The 15,809-nt window shown below is 48.0% G+C and overlaps 3 protein-coding genes across 3 annotated transcripts; 2 read left to right on the forward strand and 1 right to left on the reverse strand.

The window, feature by feature from the left end:
* Positions 1 to 337: 337 nt before the first annotated feature.
* Positions 338 to 9,458, reverse strand: LOC135385491 (titin-like). The gene has a single exon (XM_064614833.1). The coding sequence runs from the start codon at positions 9,388 to 9,390 to the stop codon at positions 421 to 423; it is 8,970 nt and encodes a 2,989-aa protein (XP_064470903.1). The 5' UTR covers positions 9,391 to 9,458; the 3' UTR covers positions 338 to 420.
* A 743-nt stretch (positions 9,459 to 10,201) lies between these two features.
* Positions 10,202 to 11,572, forward strand: LOC135384715 (uncharacterized). Its single transcript, XM_064613903.1, has one exon. It carries the CDS (start codon positions 10,202 to 10,204, stop codon positions 11,570 to 11,572), a length of 1,371 nt encoding a protein of 456 aa, XP_064469973.1.
* A 1,076-nt stretch (positions 11,573 to 12,648) lies between these two features.
* LOC135384716 (protein Aatf-like) lies at positions 12,649 to 14,358 on the forward strand. Its single transcript, XM_064613904.1, has one exon. The coding sequence runs from the start codon at positions 12,649 to 12,651 to the stop codon at positions 14,356 to 14,358; it is 1,710 nt and encodes a 569-aa protein (XP_064469974.1).
* Positions 14,359 to 15,809: the final 1,451 nt, after the last annotated feature.

Genomic DNA, 15,809 nt, shown 5'->3' on the forward strand with positions numbered 1-15,809 from the left:
GTACTGCTGGCATACATATTGGCGTTCCTGCGTCCGGCCAAAGTGCTGTCGTCTAAAAATGGTTCCGCACACATACGATACCTGGAAATGCTTTTCCGTGATCCCGCGATTCTCAGCGGGATTCTCAGCGCAAGGTAGAAGGCATTTATCTTGAATGAGGTCTACACAATACCTTTGTAAGATACCAATGCCAGTACCAGAGAGGGTCGGATCGGGTTACTACAAGATGCGCCTGCTGTAATATTCATCTAGAGAGCCCCTAAATGATACAGTCGATCAGATTAAATGTCAGCACGAAACTGAACCCACTAGTTGCTGCATCTAGCCATCAGTTGGACAATGTTGTCTGCATGTTTAATTATCAAAACAATTACGGCACGAACACTGACACATTATTGACTGAAAGTCAGTGTGGTGTTATCAGTTTTGCTTTTGATCTGAAGCTGCGTCACCGATCCTTCTGTGCAGTTCTTCTGTCACACACCGCGTTTCACTGAGTTCGGTGAATTCACTAGCTTTGCTAACCTCAGAGCAAGCAAACATGCTTCCCAAATAACGTGGTATCACACCTCTGGAAAGAGGCACAGCGGAAGAGGACATTAAACTGCCTCCTGTCCAGTCCTCAAAATGTTCTAGTTTATCTAATTCAGAAACATTGAAGCATGCGTCGACTACCTCCTCTTGGCATGTAGGTAGGCCGGCCTTCGGTGTCTGCCTAGGGAGCGTTGCTACGTAGTCCAATGGCATAAAGTCTGACGATGTTTCTATTGAGCTTCTCATGCTTAACTGTTTACCTCTATTGCTGAACTCGTAAAAGTCGGATGCTCTTCTCAGCCCCAACAGACTTAGTGACGCAGACCTAAAGTTCTCAGATTCTCTTAACTCTTCCGAGAGGCTGCTCTGCTCCATGCTAAGCATCTTTTGATGACGCCTGGTTGCTGCATCGGTGGGCCCACCGCTCATCGACTGTTCAGACATGGTTTTCACTTGTCGTCTCTTATCCTGTGACACCAATATGGGTGCGGTTGGTTCGGGCGGCGCGGGTCCAGATGCTTGACTGTCGTTTGTTGGCTGGGTTTCACCGGAATTCGGTTCTACAAGAAGTTCGCTGTACGACCTCGTCTCTCTTACAACTTTTGTCTCTGAAATATGCGTCCTCGTGACTTTATGGTGCGGATAGTGGATCACCTCGCGTACCTCCGAGGTCATGAAGGAGCTTTCGACGTTTCTCACTTCCTTCACAGATCGTGTTTTGTGAGGTCGTTCTAAGGCTACTTCAATCAACTCTGCATGGCTTAACCCTGCAATATCGCCTATGTCACGTTCTATAGTGAAATCAGAAGAACCAGCGGGTTGCTGTGCATCTTCTGTCTGTTCAGCCTTACCCTTAGGCTCTGCACCTAGTTCAGACGGTGACACTTGGAATGGTTCATATGTTATGGCAGGAATTATTTCTGGCATTTCTGGCTCTTCCAGCAGTTGCGGTCTTGGCTCGGATAGGGATTCAGCTATATGAAGCGGTGGTGCACGCATTGGTTCTTCAGATGGACGTTCTTCGCCTAGATCGGGAGGGCGTGGCTCGGTTTCTTCGAATGTCTTTACTTCCCTAGGTAAAGAAGGCTTTGCCTCTGGGCTTGGGAGCGTTAGTGGCGCCTCCTCTACAGGAGGTACGCGTGCTTTCTCTTCCTGGGTTGTACGGCTTGGTTCAGCATGCGGGATTTCGGGTGTAGGAGGCGGCAGCAACGGTTCTTGTTCGGAAATAATTTGCACCCTTTCAGCAATAACGGGCTCCTGTTCCGCGATAACTGGTGGAAGTATTGGACTGTATGTCAACATCAATGGCGGTGTTCCGTGGAGAACCTCCGATGGTTTCTCTTCTTCTGTCGGAATTTTCTCTGTCATTTTCGCAATTTCCTCGGCTTCCTGGGAGACCTTCTTCGTTGGAATCCCCTTGGCTGCTTCATCTTTCAAGATCTTTTCAGGTGGTTTCTTAAGGATCTCTGTGGTAATGTCTTGCTTAGAAGGTTCTTCTACAATAGTTGTTGTTGGAACCTCAACAAGTGCACGAGCTGCGGGTACTCTCTGATCCTCCTGCTTTTCACCTTCCTTTTGCAGCAGTTCTACATGCACGACATGCTTTACGATGTCTTCCAAGGGGTGCTCGGATATGCCTTCCTCTAAAACAGGTGCTACGTGTTCAGGTCTGATCTCTACTAGGGCCGTTTCAAGAGACAGCTCTAGGTGAGGTACAGCTTGGGCTTCAGCAGGTTCGTGCACTTCGTACACAGGAGTCTTTCGCATCTGATCTGTTTCTTCCGTGGGCTGAGTGGTGCCTTCTGTTACACTTTCGACGGGGACACTTTCAGGAGTAGGCTCCTTAACAGAAGGCTCCATGACAGTCTCGCGTTTGTGTTGAATATCTGGCACTCTTGCCTCGGCCACTTCTAATGTTGGTTGTTCAATCATTCTTCCCTCTTGCACAGCAACTATCTCGGTCTCTCCCGTTGGTTTCCTCTCAACCAGCATCATATTAGCAGCAATTTCATAGCCGGTCCTCTCCATCTTAAGCATCTCCTCCTGACTCGCTGCTTCTGCACGCTCCCCGGGGACGCTTAGTACAGGACCTTGAACTTCATTGCTAGGCTCCAGTTCCTTGTGTTCTTCGCTTATTTGAACGACCACCATGTGAGCGACTTCTGAGGGCTTTCGTGCTACTTCTTTGGTAACTTTCTCGTCCTTTGTGAAGTCGGCTATACCTGCAACGGGAATCTCCGGCACTTTTTCCTCAGCCTTCTCCTTTATCGCTGTCTCCCCCTCTTGTGCCGTCATTTCAGCTGGGCCACTAGGATACACTTCAGGTCTTCTCTCTACAGGCTGTAAATCAGTTGGTTCCTCAGCTGTTCCAGCTAGCAACATGTGGGCAACCATTGAAGGCTTCCGTGTCACATCTTTTGCAGTTGTCTCTATTTCTTCCATAGTTACTTCCGCAGGAACTGTAGGCGGTACTTCAGGCGTTTTCTCCATTGGTGCCTCAGCCTTCTCTGCCAGTTGCAAACCGGTTGGTTTTTCAATTGGTTCGGGTAGCACCATATGGGCAACCATCGAAGGCTTTCGCGTGACCTCTTTCACGACTTCCTCTAACTCTTCCATCGCTACTTCCGCTGGAACTGTAGGCCGTACTTCAGGTATTTTCTCCAATGGTGCCCCAGCCTCCTCTACCAACTGTAAAGCTGTTGGTTTTTCAGTTGGTTCAGGTAGCAGCATATGGGCAACCATCGAAGGTTTCCGCGTCGCCTCTTTTAGAATAGTCTCTATTTCTTCCGTCGTTACTTTCGCTGAAACTGTGGGTGGTACTTCAGGTATTTTCTCCACAGGTGCTTCAACCTTCTCTGCCAGCTGTAAACCCGTTGGTTTTTCAGTTGGTTCAAGAAGCAACATGTGGGCGACCATCGAAGGCTTCCGCGTCACCTCCTTTACAACTGTCTCCATCTCTTCCGTCGTTACTTCCGCGGGAACTGTAGGTGGTACTTCATGTATTTTCTCCACTGGTGCTTCAGCCTTCTCTGCCAGCTGTAAACCCATTGGTTTTTCAGTTGGTTCAAGAAGCAACATATGGGCGACCATCGAAGGCTTTCGCGTCACCTCCTTTACAACTATCTCTATCTCTTCCGTCTTTGCTTCCGCGGGAACTGTAGGTGGTACTTCATGTATTTTCTCCACTGGTGCTTCAGCCTTTTCTGCCAACTGCAAACCCGTTGGTTTTTCAGTTGGTTCAGGAAGCAACATATGGGCGACCATCGAAGGCTTCCGCGTCACCTCCTTTACAACTGTCTCTATCTCTTCCGTCGTTGCTTCCGCGGGAACTGTAGGTGGTACTTCATGTATTTTCTCCACTGGTGCTTCAGCCTTCTCTGCCAACTGCAAACCCGTTGGTTTTTCAGTTGGTTCAGGAAGCAACATATGGGCGACCATAGAAGGCTTCCGCGTTACCTCTTTTACAACTGTCTCTATCTCTTCCGTGGTTACTTCCGCGGGAACTGTAGGTGGTACTTCAGGTATTTTCTCCACCGGTGCTTCAGCCTTCTCTGCCAGCTGTAAACCCGTTGGTTTTTCAGTTGGTTCAAGAAGCAACATATGGGCGACCATCGAAGGCTTCCGCGTCACCTCCTTTACAACTGTCTCCATCTCTTCCGTCGTTACTTCCGCGGGAACTGTAGGTGGTACTTCATGTATTTTCTCCACTGGTGCTTCTGCCTTCTCTGCCAACTGCAAACCCGTTGGTTTTTCAGTTGGTTCAGGAAGCAACATATGGGCGACCATCGAAGGCTTCCGCGTCACCTCCTTTACAACTGTCTCCATCTCTTCCGTCGTTACTTCCGCGGGAACTGTAGGTGGTACTTCATGTATTTTTTTCACTGGTGCTTCTGCCTTCACTGCCAACTGCAAACCCGTTGGTTTTTCAGTTGGTTCAGGAAGCAACATATGGGCGACCATAGAAGGCTTCCGCGTCACCTCTTTTACAACTGTCTCTATCTCTTCCGTGGTTACTTCCGCGGGAACTGTAGGTGGTACTTCAGGTATTTTCTCCACCGGTGCTTCAGCCTTCTCTGCCAGCTGTAAACCCATTGGTTTTTCAGTTGGTTCAAGAAGCAACATATGGGCGACCATCGAAGGCTTCCGCGTCACCTCCTTTACAACTGTCTCTATCTCTTCCGTCGTTACTTCCGCGGGAACTGTAGGTGGTACTTCATGTATTTTCTCCACTGGTGCTTCAGCCTTCTCTGCCAGCTGTAAACCCGTTGGTTTTTCAGTTGGTTCAAGAAGCAACATATGGGCGACCATCGAAGGCTTCCGCGTCACCTCTTTTACAACTGTCTCTATCTCTTCTGTCGTTACTTCCGCGGGAACTGTAGGTGGTACTTCAAGTATTTTCTCCACTGGTGCTTCAGCCTTCTCTGCCAGCTGTAAACCCGTTGGTTTTTCAGTTGGTTCAAGAAGCAACATATGGGCGACCATCGAAGGCTTCCGCGTCACCTCTTTTACAACTGTCTCTATCTCTTCCGTCGTTACTTCCGCGGGAACTGTGGGTGGTACTTCAGGTATTTTCTCAACAGGTCCTTCAGCCTTCTCAGTCAGCTGTAAACCTGTTGGCTTTTCAGTTGGTTCGGGTAGCAACATATGCGCAACCATCGAAGGCTTTCGTGTGACCTGTTTTACAACTGTCTCTATTTTTTCCGTCGTTACTTCAGCTTTAATTGTAGGTGGTACTTCATGCGTTTTCTCCACAGGTACCTCAGCCTGCTCTGCCACCTGTAAACCTATTGGTTTTTCAGTTGGTTCACGTAGCAACATATGCGCAACCATGGAAGGTTTCCGCGTCACCCCCTTTACAATTGTCTCTATCTCCTCCGTGGTTACTTCGGATGGCATCTTCTCCACGGTTGTTGCAGCCTGCTCCACCGGTTGTAGATCAGTTGGCTTTCCTGTCACTTCTCCTACAACTGTTTCTCTCTCTTCCGTTGTTATTTCAGCTCTAGGCATTTTCTCCATAGGAACTTTAGCCTGTTCCACTTCATGTAAATCAAGCGGTTGTATAGTTATTCTAGGCAACAGCATATGGGCAACCATGGAAGGCCTTCGCGTCAATTCTTGTACGACTGCCTTCGTTCCATCTGCCGTAGTTTCAGTAGGGAATGTTACAGGTTCTTCTGAAACTCCGCCTGCCAACTCTGTCTGTTCCGGCTCTGGTTGCACTTCGCGCAACTGTTCTGTTGTTTTCAGAGCCTCAACGCGTCCATCCTCTGTTGGTCTACTTACAACCTCTTCTGGGGTTGTTTCTACCAAGGACTCTTCTGCTATAATGGCTATAGGCTGTTCACTTCTTTCGACAGGCAATGGGTACTCTATCTTAGGTTGAACCTCGTTCAAATTTTCACTTATTTCTACAAGCGAGTTGTCAGTGACTGCTTCCTTTTCCTTTGTCATTTCTTGTGTAAATTTCTCTGCCTCATATAATACTTCCGTCGCCTTTTCGGCTGCTACTTTTGTTTGATCAATTGTTTCTGCCTGAGCTGCTTCTTCGGCTGCAACTAAAGCAAATTTCAAGGGCTCAACAGGTATTACGTCTTCTGTCGCTTTCTCTATGAGTGCGCCAAATTCTGTGTATGGTACCACCAGACCCCGCTTTTCCAACGACTTTTCGGCTGGCGAGGCCATAACCTTTTCGTAATGCGCTACAAGCTCTTTTACTGGTCTTACGTCAGGTAAGACACCTGTTACTTTCTCTGTAACAACCTGTCTTTTGGGCGTTACTTCCGCTTTAGTTGTCTCCACTTCGTCTGGCTTTCCTGCTCTAGCTTCAGGATGTACAGCAGCTTTTTTGACAGGTTCTAGACCTACCCGTTTTTCTGCTACTGCTTCTTGAAGAGCTGCCACGGCTTGTTTTGATGGTTCCGTCTCAGCTTGCTCTCTTCTATCGTGATCGCGGAGTGCTGCAACCTTTTCTGGAGGCTCTACATCAGCAGGCTTTTCTATCACTTTTTCGACAACTCCTTCAGCCCCTTCTACAGGCTCTTCCTCAGTAGGTTTTTCTGTCAGTTTTCTCGGAGGTTTTTCAGCCTCTGCTGCTGGCCTTGCCTCAGCAGGCTGTTCTGCCACTGTTTCGGGAAGTTTTTCAACTTCTCCTACTGGCTCTACCTCAGTAGGTTCTTCTGCCACTTTTTCGGGAAGTTGTTTCGCCTCTTCTACTGGCCTTACCTCAGCAGGCTTTTCTGACACTTTTTCGGGAAGTTTTTCAGCCTCTTCTGTTGGCCCTACCTCAGTAGGCTTTTCTGTCTCTTTTTCGGGAAGTTTTTCAGCCTCTCCTACTGGCTCTATCTCAGTAGGTTTTTCTGCTGCTTTTTCGAGAAGTTTTTCAGCCTCTCCTACTGGCTCTACCACAGTAGGCTTTTCTGCCACTTTTTCGGAAGGTTTTTCGGCCTCTTCTGCTGGCCCTGCCTCAGCAGGCTGTTCTGCCACTTTTTCGGGAAGTTTTTCAGCCTCTCCTACTGGCTCTACCTCAGTAGGCTTTTCTGCCACTTTTCCGGGAGGTTTTTCAACCTCTTCTGCTGGCCGTGCCGTAGCAGGCTGCTCTGCCACTTTTTCGGGAAGTTTTTCAGCCTCTCCTATTGGCTTTACCTCAGTAGGCTTTTCTGCCACTTTTTCGGAAGGTTTTTCAGCCTCTTCTACTGGCACTACCTCAGCAGGCTTTTCTGCCACTTTTTCGGGAAGTTTTTCAGCCTCTTCTGCTGGCCCTGCCTCAGCAGGCTGTTCTGCCACTTTTTCGGGAAGTTTTTCAGCCTCTACTACTGGCTCTACCTCAGTTATCTTATCTGCCACTTTTTCGGGAGGTTTTTGAGCCTCTTCTACTGGCCCTAACCCAGCAGGCTTTTCTGCCACTTTTTCGGGAAGTTTTTCCGCCTCTTCTGCTGGCCCTGCCTCAGCAGGCTTTTTTACCACTTTTTCGGGAAGTTTTTCAGCCTCTTCTACTGGTCCTACTTCAGCAGGCTTTCCTGCCACTTCTTCAGGAAGCGCTACAGCTCCTTTTACTTCCTTGACCTCAGTAGGCTTTTCTGCCGTTTTTTCGGGAACTCTTTCAGCCTCTTCTACGGGTACTACCTCAACAGGCTCTCCTGCGACCTTTTTAGGAACTTTTTCAATCCCTTCTTCTGGCTCTACCTCAGGAGGCCTTCCCGCCACTTTTTCAGTCACTTCTTTGAGAGCTGCCCCAGCCGCTTTTGTTGCTTCCAATTCAGCTAGCTTTTCTATCACGTGTTCAGAAGGCGTTACAGCTTTTTCGGCTGGCTCCGCTTTCCCTTGCTCCTCTGGCAATTTTGTACCTTCCGTTACAACTTCCTTAGCTTGTGTTACCTTTCTCGTGACGTCCACTTCCTCTACGCCTTTTGTTGGTTCCTGAGGAGATGCTGTCGCTGGCGAGATATCACCAGCACTAGTAGGTTCGCTTGCGCCCAGGGAGATAATAATCGGAGCCATGAATATGGGCCGCTTTTGGCCATCTTCAGGTTCACTTTCTTCCTCGTCCAGCTCTTCATCCTCCGCAGGCGTCTCCTTCATCAGCCGCAGCTTTGTAACTGCTATGGAGTCCTTACGCCTCATCTTACTGAACCGTGACGGTGGAGGTTCGGATAGCTCCTCATCCTCGTCCGCAATGACTTCTTTCTTTTGTACTTCAGGAGGTTTTTCTTCGACCTCTTGGAAACCCAGCCTTCTGCTTTTATCTTCCGAACGTCTCTGCTCTACGGGGGGTTTTAGAATTGGTCTGGCAGATGTCTCTAAGCTTGTGCCACGTACACTCGGTACAGCTTCTTCCTTGGGTTTAGCCGAGACTGGAGGTACTTCCACAGCTGGGTGCGACACCGCAGAGAGTCGTGGTATAGACTCTCGCGCAAGTGTCCAAGTCTGGCTATCTCCTGTGCTGTCTGTGTAGAAGAGAGTTGGAGGTGCTTCGGCCGGAGTTGAGACTACCTCTGCAATGGGGAATGTAGCGGTAGTGGCTGACTCCGGTATGATGGAGGCCCTTGTGCAGTACGATTCTATTACTTCTTCTTCACGTTTACAGTGTTCTTCTTTATTTATCTTTGATTCAACACGTACGTCTTTCTGTTCCATTCCCGTGTTCAAGTTGGTGACCGTCTTTGCCCATTCGTTGCGTTCTGTGACGGTCTTGGTCACTGTGTCCACAACGAGTTTTCTTCTAACCCCTTTTAGGAATTGTGTCGTGCGGATCCCCTGTGGTGTCTCATTCTTACTAGGAGGTACTCCCACTCCTGGTTTGCTAGTAGGGGCATCAACAGGTATATCAAGACTTCTAGTAACTTCCGCAAGGTCAGCTATTGTAATGGACGGCTCTAGCGAAACATCAATATTCAAATCAGTGCGAAACGTTTCTAACGCATCGCAAGTAGATGCAATCATATCTTCTGTGGCGGGAGTTACGCTGAACTCGGAGCAGGCGTACTTGTACACACTCGCATCAAGCACTGAACCGAAATCAGATCCTTCCAACAACTTAATGTTGAGGAACTTATCACATTTCTTTTTCGCAGCACGAGGATATGAGATGTTATCAATTCCAGCGATTTTACACGAAGCAGACAGGTTTGAGCACAGGGTTTGCTTCCGTTTGGCAATGTTCAACACTGAGTTTTGCTCTGACGTGATGGGTTGCATTGAGAGTCTGTGCTGCTCGCGATGTGCCAGCTGCATCCCTTGAGGCTCCGATGACTCTGCCTTGCTCAGAACTCGCGCTCTGCCGCGTCCGGAGTACACTCCGGATCTGTTGCGAGATTGAGCGGAGCCAGGACAGCTCTCCGGAGTTCGCGTCGGGTCCATAGTGGTCCCCGAACCACGGGGATGGGCCGTGTTTTCTTCAGCTGGGTTATTGCGCCCTCGGCGATGAAAACGATAAGTCGTCGTCTTCGTCTTCCAAATTTATATGTGGAGGAACCTACCGCAGATCGTTATTACATCAGTCTCCTTCATTCAAGAGTGTGGAATGGGAAACATTGGCTTCGCAAAGACGTCAGCCTTTTCCATGTAAAGCAAAGAGCGAAGTTTTATTCAGAAAGTTTTCTGTTGGACTCACGTATTTCGCTTGATGGCAAGACACGCTTAAATTACGTTGCGACGAACACGAGCCTGTTAACTCATGTTTTTAGGTTTTTTCTCCAGCTCTTTGTACGCCACACTTAACGTATACACGCACTTCTGTACTCTTAATGCAAACACACTTCGATAAAAGGAGGACAACGAGATGCTTACCAGATAACACACTTTTTGAAGACGAGTCTTCCATTGGCCATATGCGGGTTCACAGAGTCGTCAACAGGACTAGCAGCAGGGGCCAACTAGGAAGCCATCACATAGCCCTGTACTCCCATACACAAATTGTTGCGTTAGTCAACTACCTCAGTTGTTATCGTTTTTTTGCCTCATGTTTTGCGTAAATTACGGAAAGCACTAATATTTCTGCGTCACTAATATTTTCCAGCTAGTCTTGTGGGAAGAAGAAAGATTAGAGAACGATAATTTATACTTACAATGTAACAGCAAAGGAAGCAAGAGACGAAGAACGAGAAGAAGAAGCTCCGGTGCCCGTGAAGGAGAAGGCGGGCGGGCTTCGTTTGCAGGGAGCCGGTACAAAATGGACACCGCCAAGGCTCCGGTGAGCAGCCAAAACCCCTCCAGGGAAGGACGTGCACCCCTTTCGAGGCGAAGCGCATCCGCTACAGCAGGTGTCGGAATCAAGGTTGAGTCTCCGGAGCTTAGGGGTGTCCATGACATGCCAAAGGTACTGTCCCAGAAAAATGATATTGATACTATAACTACACCTGGGCAACGGACAGGTCAGAAGATCGTGATGAAAAATGCGCCTGGGTTTGCCGGTGCCGTAACCTCCACGCAGAGTGGCAATGAAATGCACGACAGAAAGACAATATCAGAACCCAACTTATTAAACCAAGACGACGACCCACAGCACTTGTCACGGGACCTTGTGGAACAGCTTGTGCCCTTAAAATCAGACGTCATCGAACCGATGGACATTGACATAGAATCGGTGGAGACATTTCGAATCTCTTTCAACAATCCAGCGCCGTCAAATCCTTCTGTGAGCAACATAAGCGTTGCAGAGAGGACACAAAGCGTCTCACCTCCACCCCCTGGAGTCGGACAACAGTCAAATAAGATAAATCAATCGCTCAGAGAAATTCGGCGTAAGCTCACCCTCGAGACTGTCACAAAGACAGTTATTGAACGCAAGGAGAGCGAGAAAGTGGTTTCTAATAGGAACACTGGGCTGGAAGAAAAGGACGCTCATGTCGCGTCCACCAGCAAGGTTGAGGAGCACAGCAAGCGCAATGAAGAGGTGATCGAGTCCTACGGATCGAAAACAGATGCGCAAGCACCTGCGTCACATGTTACACAAGCTGCAGCAGCAGTCGCATCTACATTGTTTGCCTCCGAATCGGTGGATAACCAAAGCTTCAGCACCGCTACGGACATGAAAGAAACCGCTGAAAAAGCTGCTGAAAAAGCTCCTGAAGAATTGGACCACGCTTCTTCGAAACCGATTTTACGAATCCCAAGCACTGAGGCTGTATCGCCGCCGACCGAAAAGAAACTTGGGTTCCAGGGGATTGAAGATAAACCCGAGCAGAAGAAGGAATCTACTCCAGGAGACGACGATGATGACATCGATGATGCGCCTCCTCCACGTCTTAACTTCAGGCGCAAGGACTCTATCGCGGTCACAAAATTGCGTATGATGAAGGCCGCGGAAGAGGGGCCGGAAAACGAAGATGAGGATGAGGAGGAAGAAGAGGCTGATGATGATAAGAAGCACCCAATCTTCAAGCCTCCGACCGTGATCGATATCAATGAAGACTCGCCGGCCGATGAAAAATCTCCGACTTCCACAAAGACGCCGGAGCCTGCAAAGCCCGATGCAGGCGCAAAACCTCCGGATTCCACAAAGGCGCCGGAGCCTGCAAAGCCCGACGCAGCTGCAAAGTAACAACACCCAGACGCCCTAGCTCCAACCACATAAGTACAAAAGCTTAGTAAAAAAAGAAAAAAAAAGAAGCTATGGTATTCGCAGAACTCGTCTATCCACCGCAGGGGAAACAATATAATCTGTTCAGCAGCAAGAAGTCATTCGTGTGTGTATTACACAGCCGTTGAAGTGATAGCGATATTTTTTATCCTCGCTCATATCACATACGTGAAGCCAGAGCAAAAGATCGAGGACGTACTTTGCAGCCTTGGCTAGGCCGAAAAATAAATGTTTCTTACAAATCTCGTATTCACTCTGTGTCAACTTAAACGTCCGCAGTTCTGTGCTAGTCCCGCGACAGCTCTTATACACAGATCAAACTCGTACACCCTTCGCAATACCCAGGTAGGGTACCATTTGTGCTCTCTCAACCACATTCAGGGAAGTACCAAGATTTTTCTTGTTCGTTGCCAGATACTCAACAATTCAGTTTCCGTGACTCCAATTCTGCCCCCTTTGAGACGTTCAGCAGACGTTCCCCATTACAGTTCGAAACTCTGCTTGTCTTTCTTATTCTTGGAACATGTTATCTAAGCTTCTGTCCGGAGATTAAACATGTAATGCTAGACCAAAGAAGAAGAAGGCACTGAAAGCACAACATGAATAACAGCAAGGCTTTTCTCCCCCCAGACTCTTGTGGGATCCCAAATGAAGACAACGTCGAACGGCGGTCCCCGGCATTTGCACGGTTTCGGAGGCGCAAGCTGCAGTGCTCGCAGGTAATGCATGAAGTATCCCGGAAGAGGTGAGCCATAGCAGTACCGCGATACGCTGTTGTCCGCCCACGAAACCGGCGAGGTGAGCGATAGAAGACAGAAGACCTCGGCAGAAGATCTCGGTAGTGGTGATGTGGTCATAGGAGCTTAGACTACGTGCTGGTGAAGCGTCTTACCTCACCGTGCTGAGGTAATGTCCGAACCCAACTCCACGTTTCAAGAGAGAAAAGGCGACGGTATTTAGGTCACGATATGGACTCACCGGATATGTTCCGAATGGCTTCCACAGTGGACACACAACCAAAAATTTCTCTGTCTAGCATGAAAGGTGACAGTGAAGGCCAGGAAGCTGATCCGATGGGAGGTCCTCAGCTGGTGAAACAGCGTGGGAACAGTGGTGGAAAGGACGAGTGCTCGAATGTAAGGGTAGTCGTAGGTCTCAAGAGAAGATGCACATTAGATGCGGTTACAAAAACTGTCAAGGAACGAAAACAGAAGGTGAAGACTGTCACGAATAGGAATACAGGAGTATCCGAAAGAGATGCTCACGTAAAGTCCAACACTGATATAGAAGAGGAGAACAAACGAGGTGAAGAAGTTGTAAAGTCATATAAGACAATTGAAGTCCCGACCTCGCCACGGCGTAGGTCGAGCGCCTCTTCGCCCAGAACAAAAGAGAAACCCCCCCAACCCCCACTTTCGTCATCGGAAACCTCACCAGATGACATGAACACCCAACAAAGCAAGAAGTCCACTCCAGTAACTATTAGAGTTGAGGATCGCATGATACATTACGAATGTGAAAGCGAATCAAGTGAAGAAGCAGGTGACATAAAAGCATCAGACAGAAATGAGGATCATGATACTGAAGAGGCACTGAGGAACGAATTTGGGAGCCCAACATCAGAAGATGATGACGCCTTCATCCCTCCATCTCAGCTCAACTACAGAAGAAAAGACTCCATCGCTGTCACAAAGCATCGGTTGCTAAAAGAACAGGAGGAAGGTCCACACGACGAGGACGACGACGACGATGATGCCCAAGACGACGAAGCTGACGACGGTGCGAAGCACCCTGTGTTCATGCGAACTCTCGTATCTGACATTATTTCGCCGGATCTTGATTACGAGAAGGACCACAATGACGAAGTTGGTGTCAAAGAAGCCTTGGCAGCAAGAGCGGAGGCGACGAAGACATCACCAGCAGAATCGACTTCGGCTGTGCCTGCCGATGAAGCCCATGGATCACGATCCGCAGTGCAAGAGCTCCAATGTGATGCAGCAAGGCAATCTGAGGGCCTTTTGGTACCAGATGTGCTACACAAAGGAGAGAGGTCAATAACGCTACTCAGACCTTCAGCTAGTGAACCTTTCCAACCTAACCAAGAGGACAGTACCGGAAGCGTGAAACAAGTATCGCTGGAAGAACCAGGAAAATCTGGAAGAAGACCTCTTGAGCAGCCCACGCACGATGTCCTTAAAGAAACTCAAAAGGCGGAGGGAGCTCCAAAGTCAAGTAGCGAATATGAAGCGACAGCGCAATCGGAAAGGGTGATTACGTCTGCTGCCACGCAGGACCAAGAAGGTGTCCAAGAAGAATCAAGCAGCGTAGAGAAACTACGGAAGGCTTCTACCGACAGTCTGTCGTTCAGTACTCATCGATATTCGAACAGAAGCAGCTCTGAGGGCTCAATACAGGCATCCCTCAGCATGAATGAGGTAGAACCCCAAAGGCTTATAACTAGAATAGAAACAATGACAGTCACAAATGAGGTCAAAGACGCGTTTCGTTATCCAACACACCGACTGGTCAGGAAACAGGTTTCAGAGACAACAATCGAGATCAGGAAACGAACCTACACCGAATTCTATATTGAACCGAACCCTCCGATGTACGCCTCCACTGATGAAATTGATGTGCCAACCAAAGCAGGTTCTCGTGCACAACTATGCGGCCAGTCGTCCCGGGAGACATGTAGCGAAATGGAACCAGACAACGTACAGCACACCAATGAAAGATCTGAGCATTAGCTGCGACTTAGCTCTACGTCGGGCCACGAAGCAAAACAACGATAGCATACGTTACCATACGAAATAATGGGTTGCCAGGAGCTAAAACACGGCAAGTGATTGTGGTTACGAACTTCCAAAAGACATTGACGTGTCAACTGAGAACAACGTCCGTGAGCGTAACCCACTCTTAAACGTGGGGGATCGGACCTTAACATGCCCCTTCAACTTCAATATGGTTCATAAATATATTGACACGGCTTGCGTTGGCTTTTATGATGCTCGACCATAGTTCTGCAGCGCTACACTAGTGATGTTCAGGTATACCAGGAGAGACCCTGAAAATTTTCTGAGGTGCTTACGCATGCACAAGAATACAGCATATACTACATTACCTTCATTGCTGGTCAGCTTATACGAATCTTGTCTCATTGGCCATTTATTTGCCAAGGGCTGCTACCGACAAAATATCGGCAGGAATTCCCAAGGGATCGTAAACTAGGTTACAAAGTTGGCTTCCAAGGTGTACATAAATTATTGTTCTCGTTTCCTTACCTCAAAGGCATATTCAATGCTGAATCTCAATCAACCTGGCAGATGCCTCTTAACCTTAACAAATGTAATGTTATTACTTTTGTCCGTCGCAATAACGGCCGTTTTTCTCCACATCCATACTCATTAAACGACATTGCTCTTACTAAAGTAAGCTCCTACAAGTATCTTTACATTCATCTCTCCCAAGACCTAACTTGGAACAAGCACATTGAATTCATTGCTGGCAATGCTAACCGGACTCTTGGCTATGTTCGACGTAACCTGAAATTCGCACCCTAGGAAATTAGGAAACTAGCATACTTATCACATCACTAGTACGTTCAAAACTGGAGTATGCCTCAGCTTTGTGGGAGCCTCCTCAACAATACTTATCCTCCGCTCTTGAAGCCATCCAGAATAGAGCAGCCCGTTTCATCGGTGGTGATTACTCACGTCATTCTTCAGTCTCGGTAATTAAACAACAACTTCAACTCCCTAACCTAGAAAGACGTCGATACATTGCAAGGTTGTCTCTGTTTCACAAGTTCATTCATACCATTCCGCCTAGCATTTCACCTATCACTCGTTCTTCCACAATCTTTCCCCGCTTCGACCATTTGTACAAGGTAACTCTTTTCGTCTGCCACACTGACATCTTTGCTAAATCATTTTTTTTGTAAGACTACTATTAACTGGAATGATATTCCTTTGAATATTGCGGAGCTCACTGATCACACCACGTTTCATAGGAAGATATCATCTACCATTTAACCATTCACAAGTAATCAATTGATTCCTTTCTTTTCGCACCCTTATTTGTCAAGTGCATTTATTATACCTAATGTTTTTGCTTATGCTTGTTATGTTCATATCTGTACAACCCCACCCCCCATGCAATGCTCGCAAAAGCCTTTGGGGCATTGTAAATAAACAAATAA

This window comes from Ornithodoros turicata, chromosome 2 (assembly GCF_037126465.1).
Source record: "Ornithodoros turicata isolate Travis chromosome 2, ASM3712646v1, whole genome shotgun sequence".
NCBI classification, from domain to species: Eukaryota; Metazoa; Arthropoda; class Arachnida; order Ixodida; family Argasidae; genus Ornithodoros; species Ornithodoros turicata.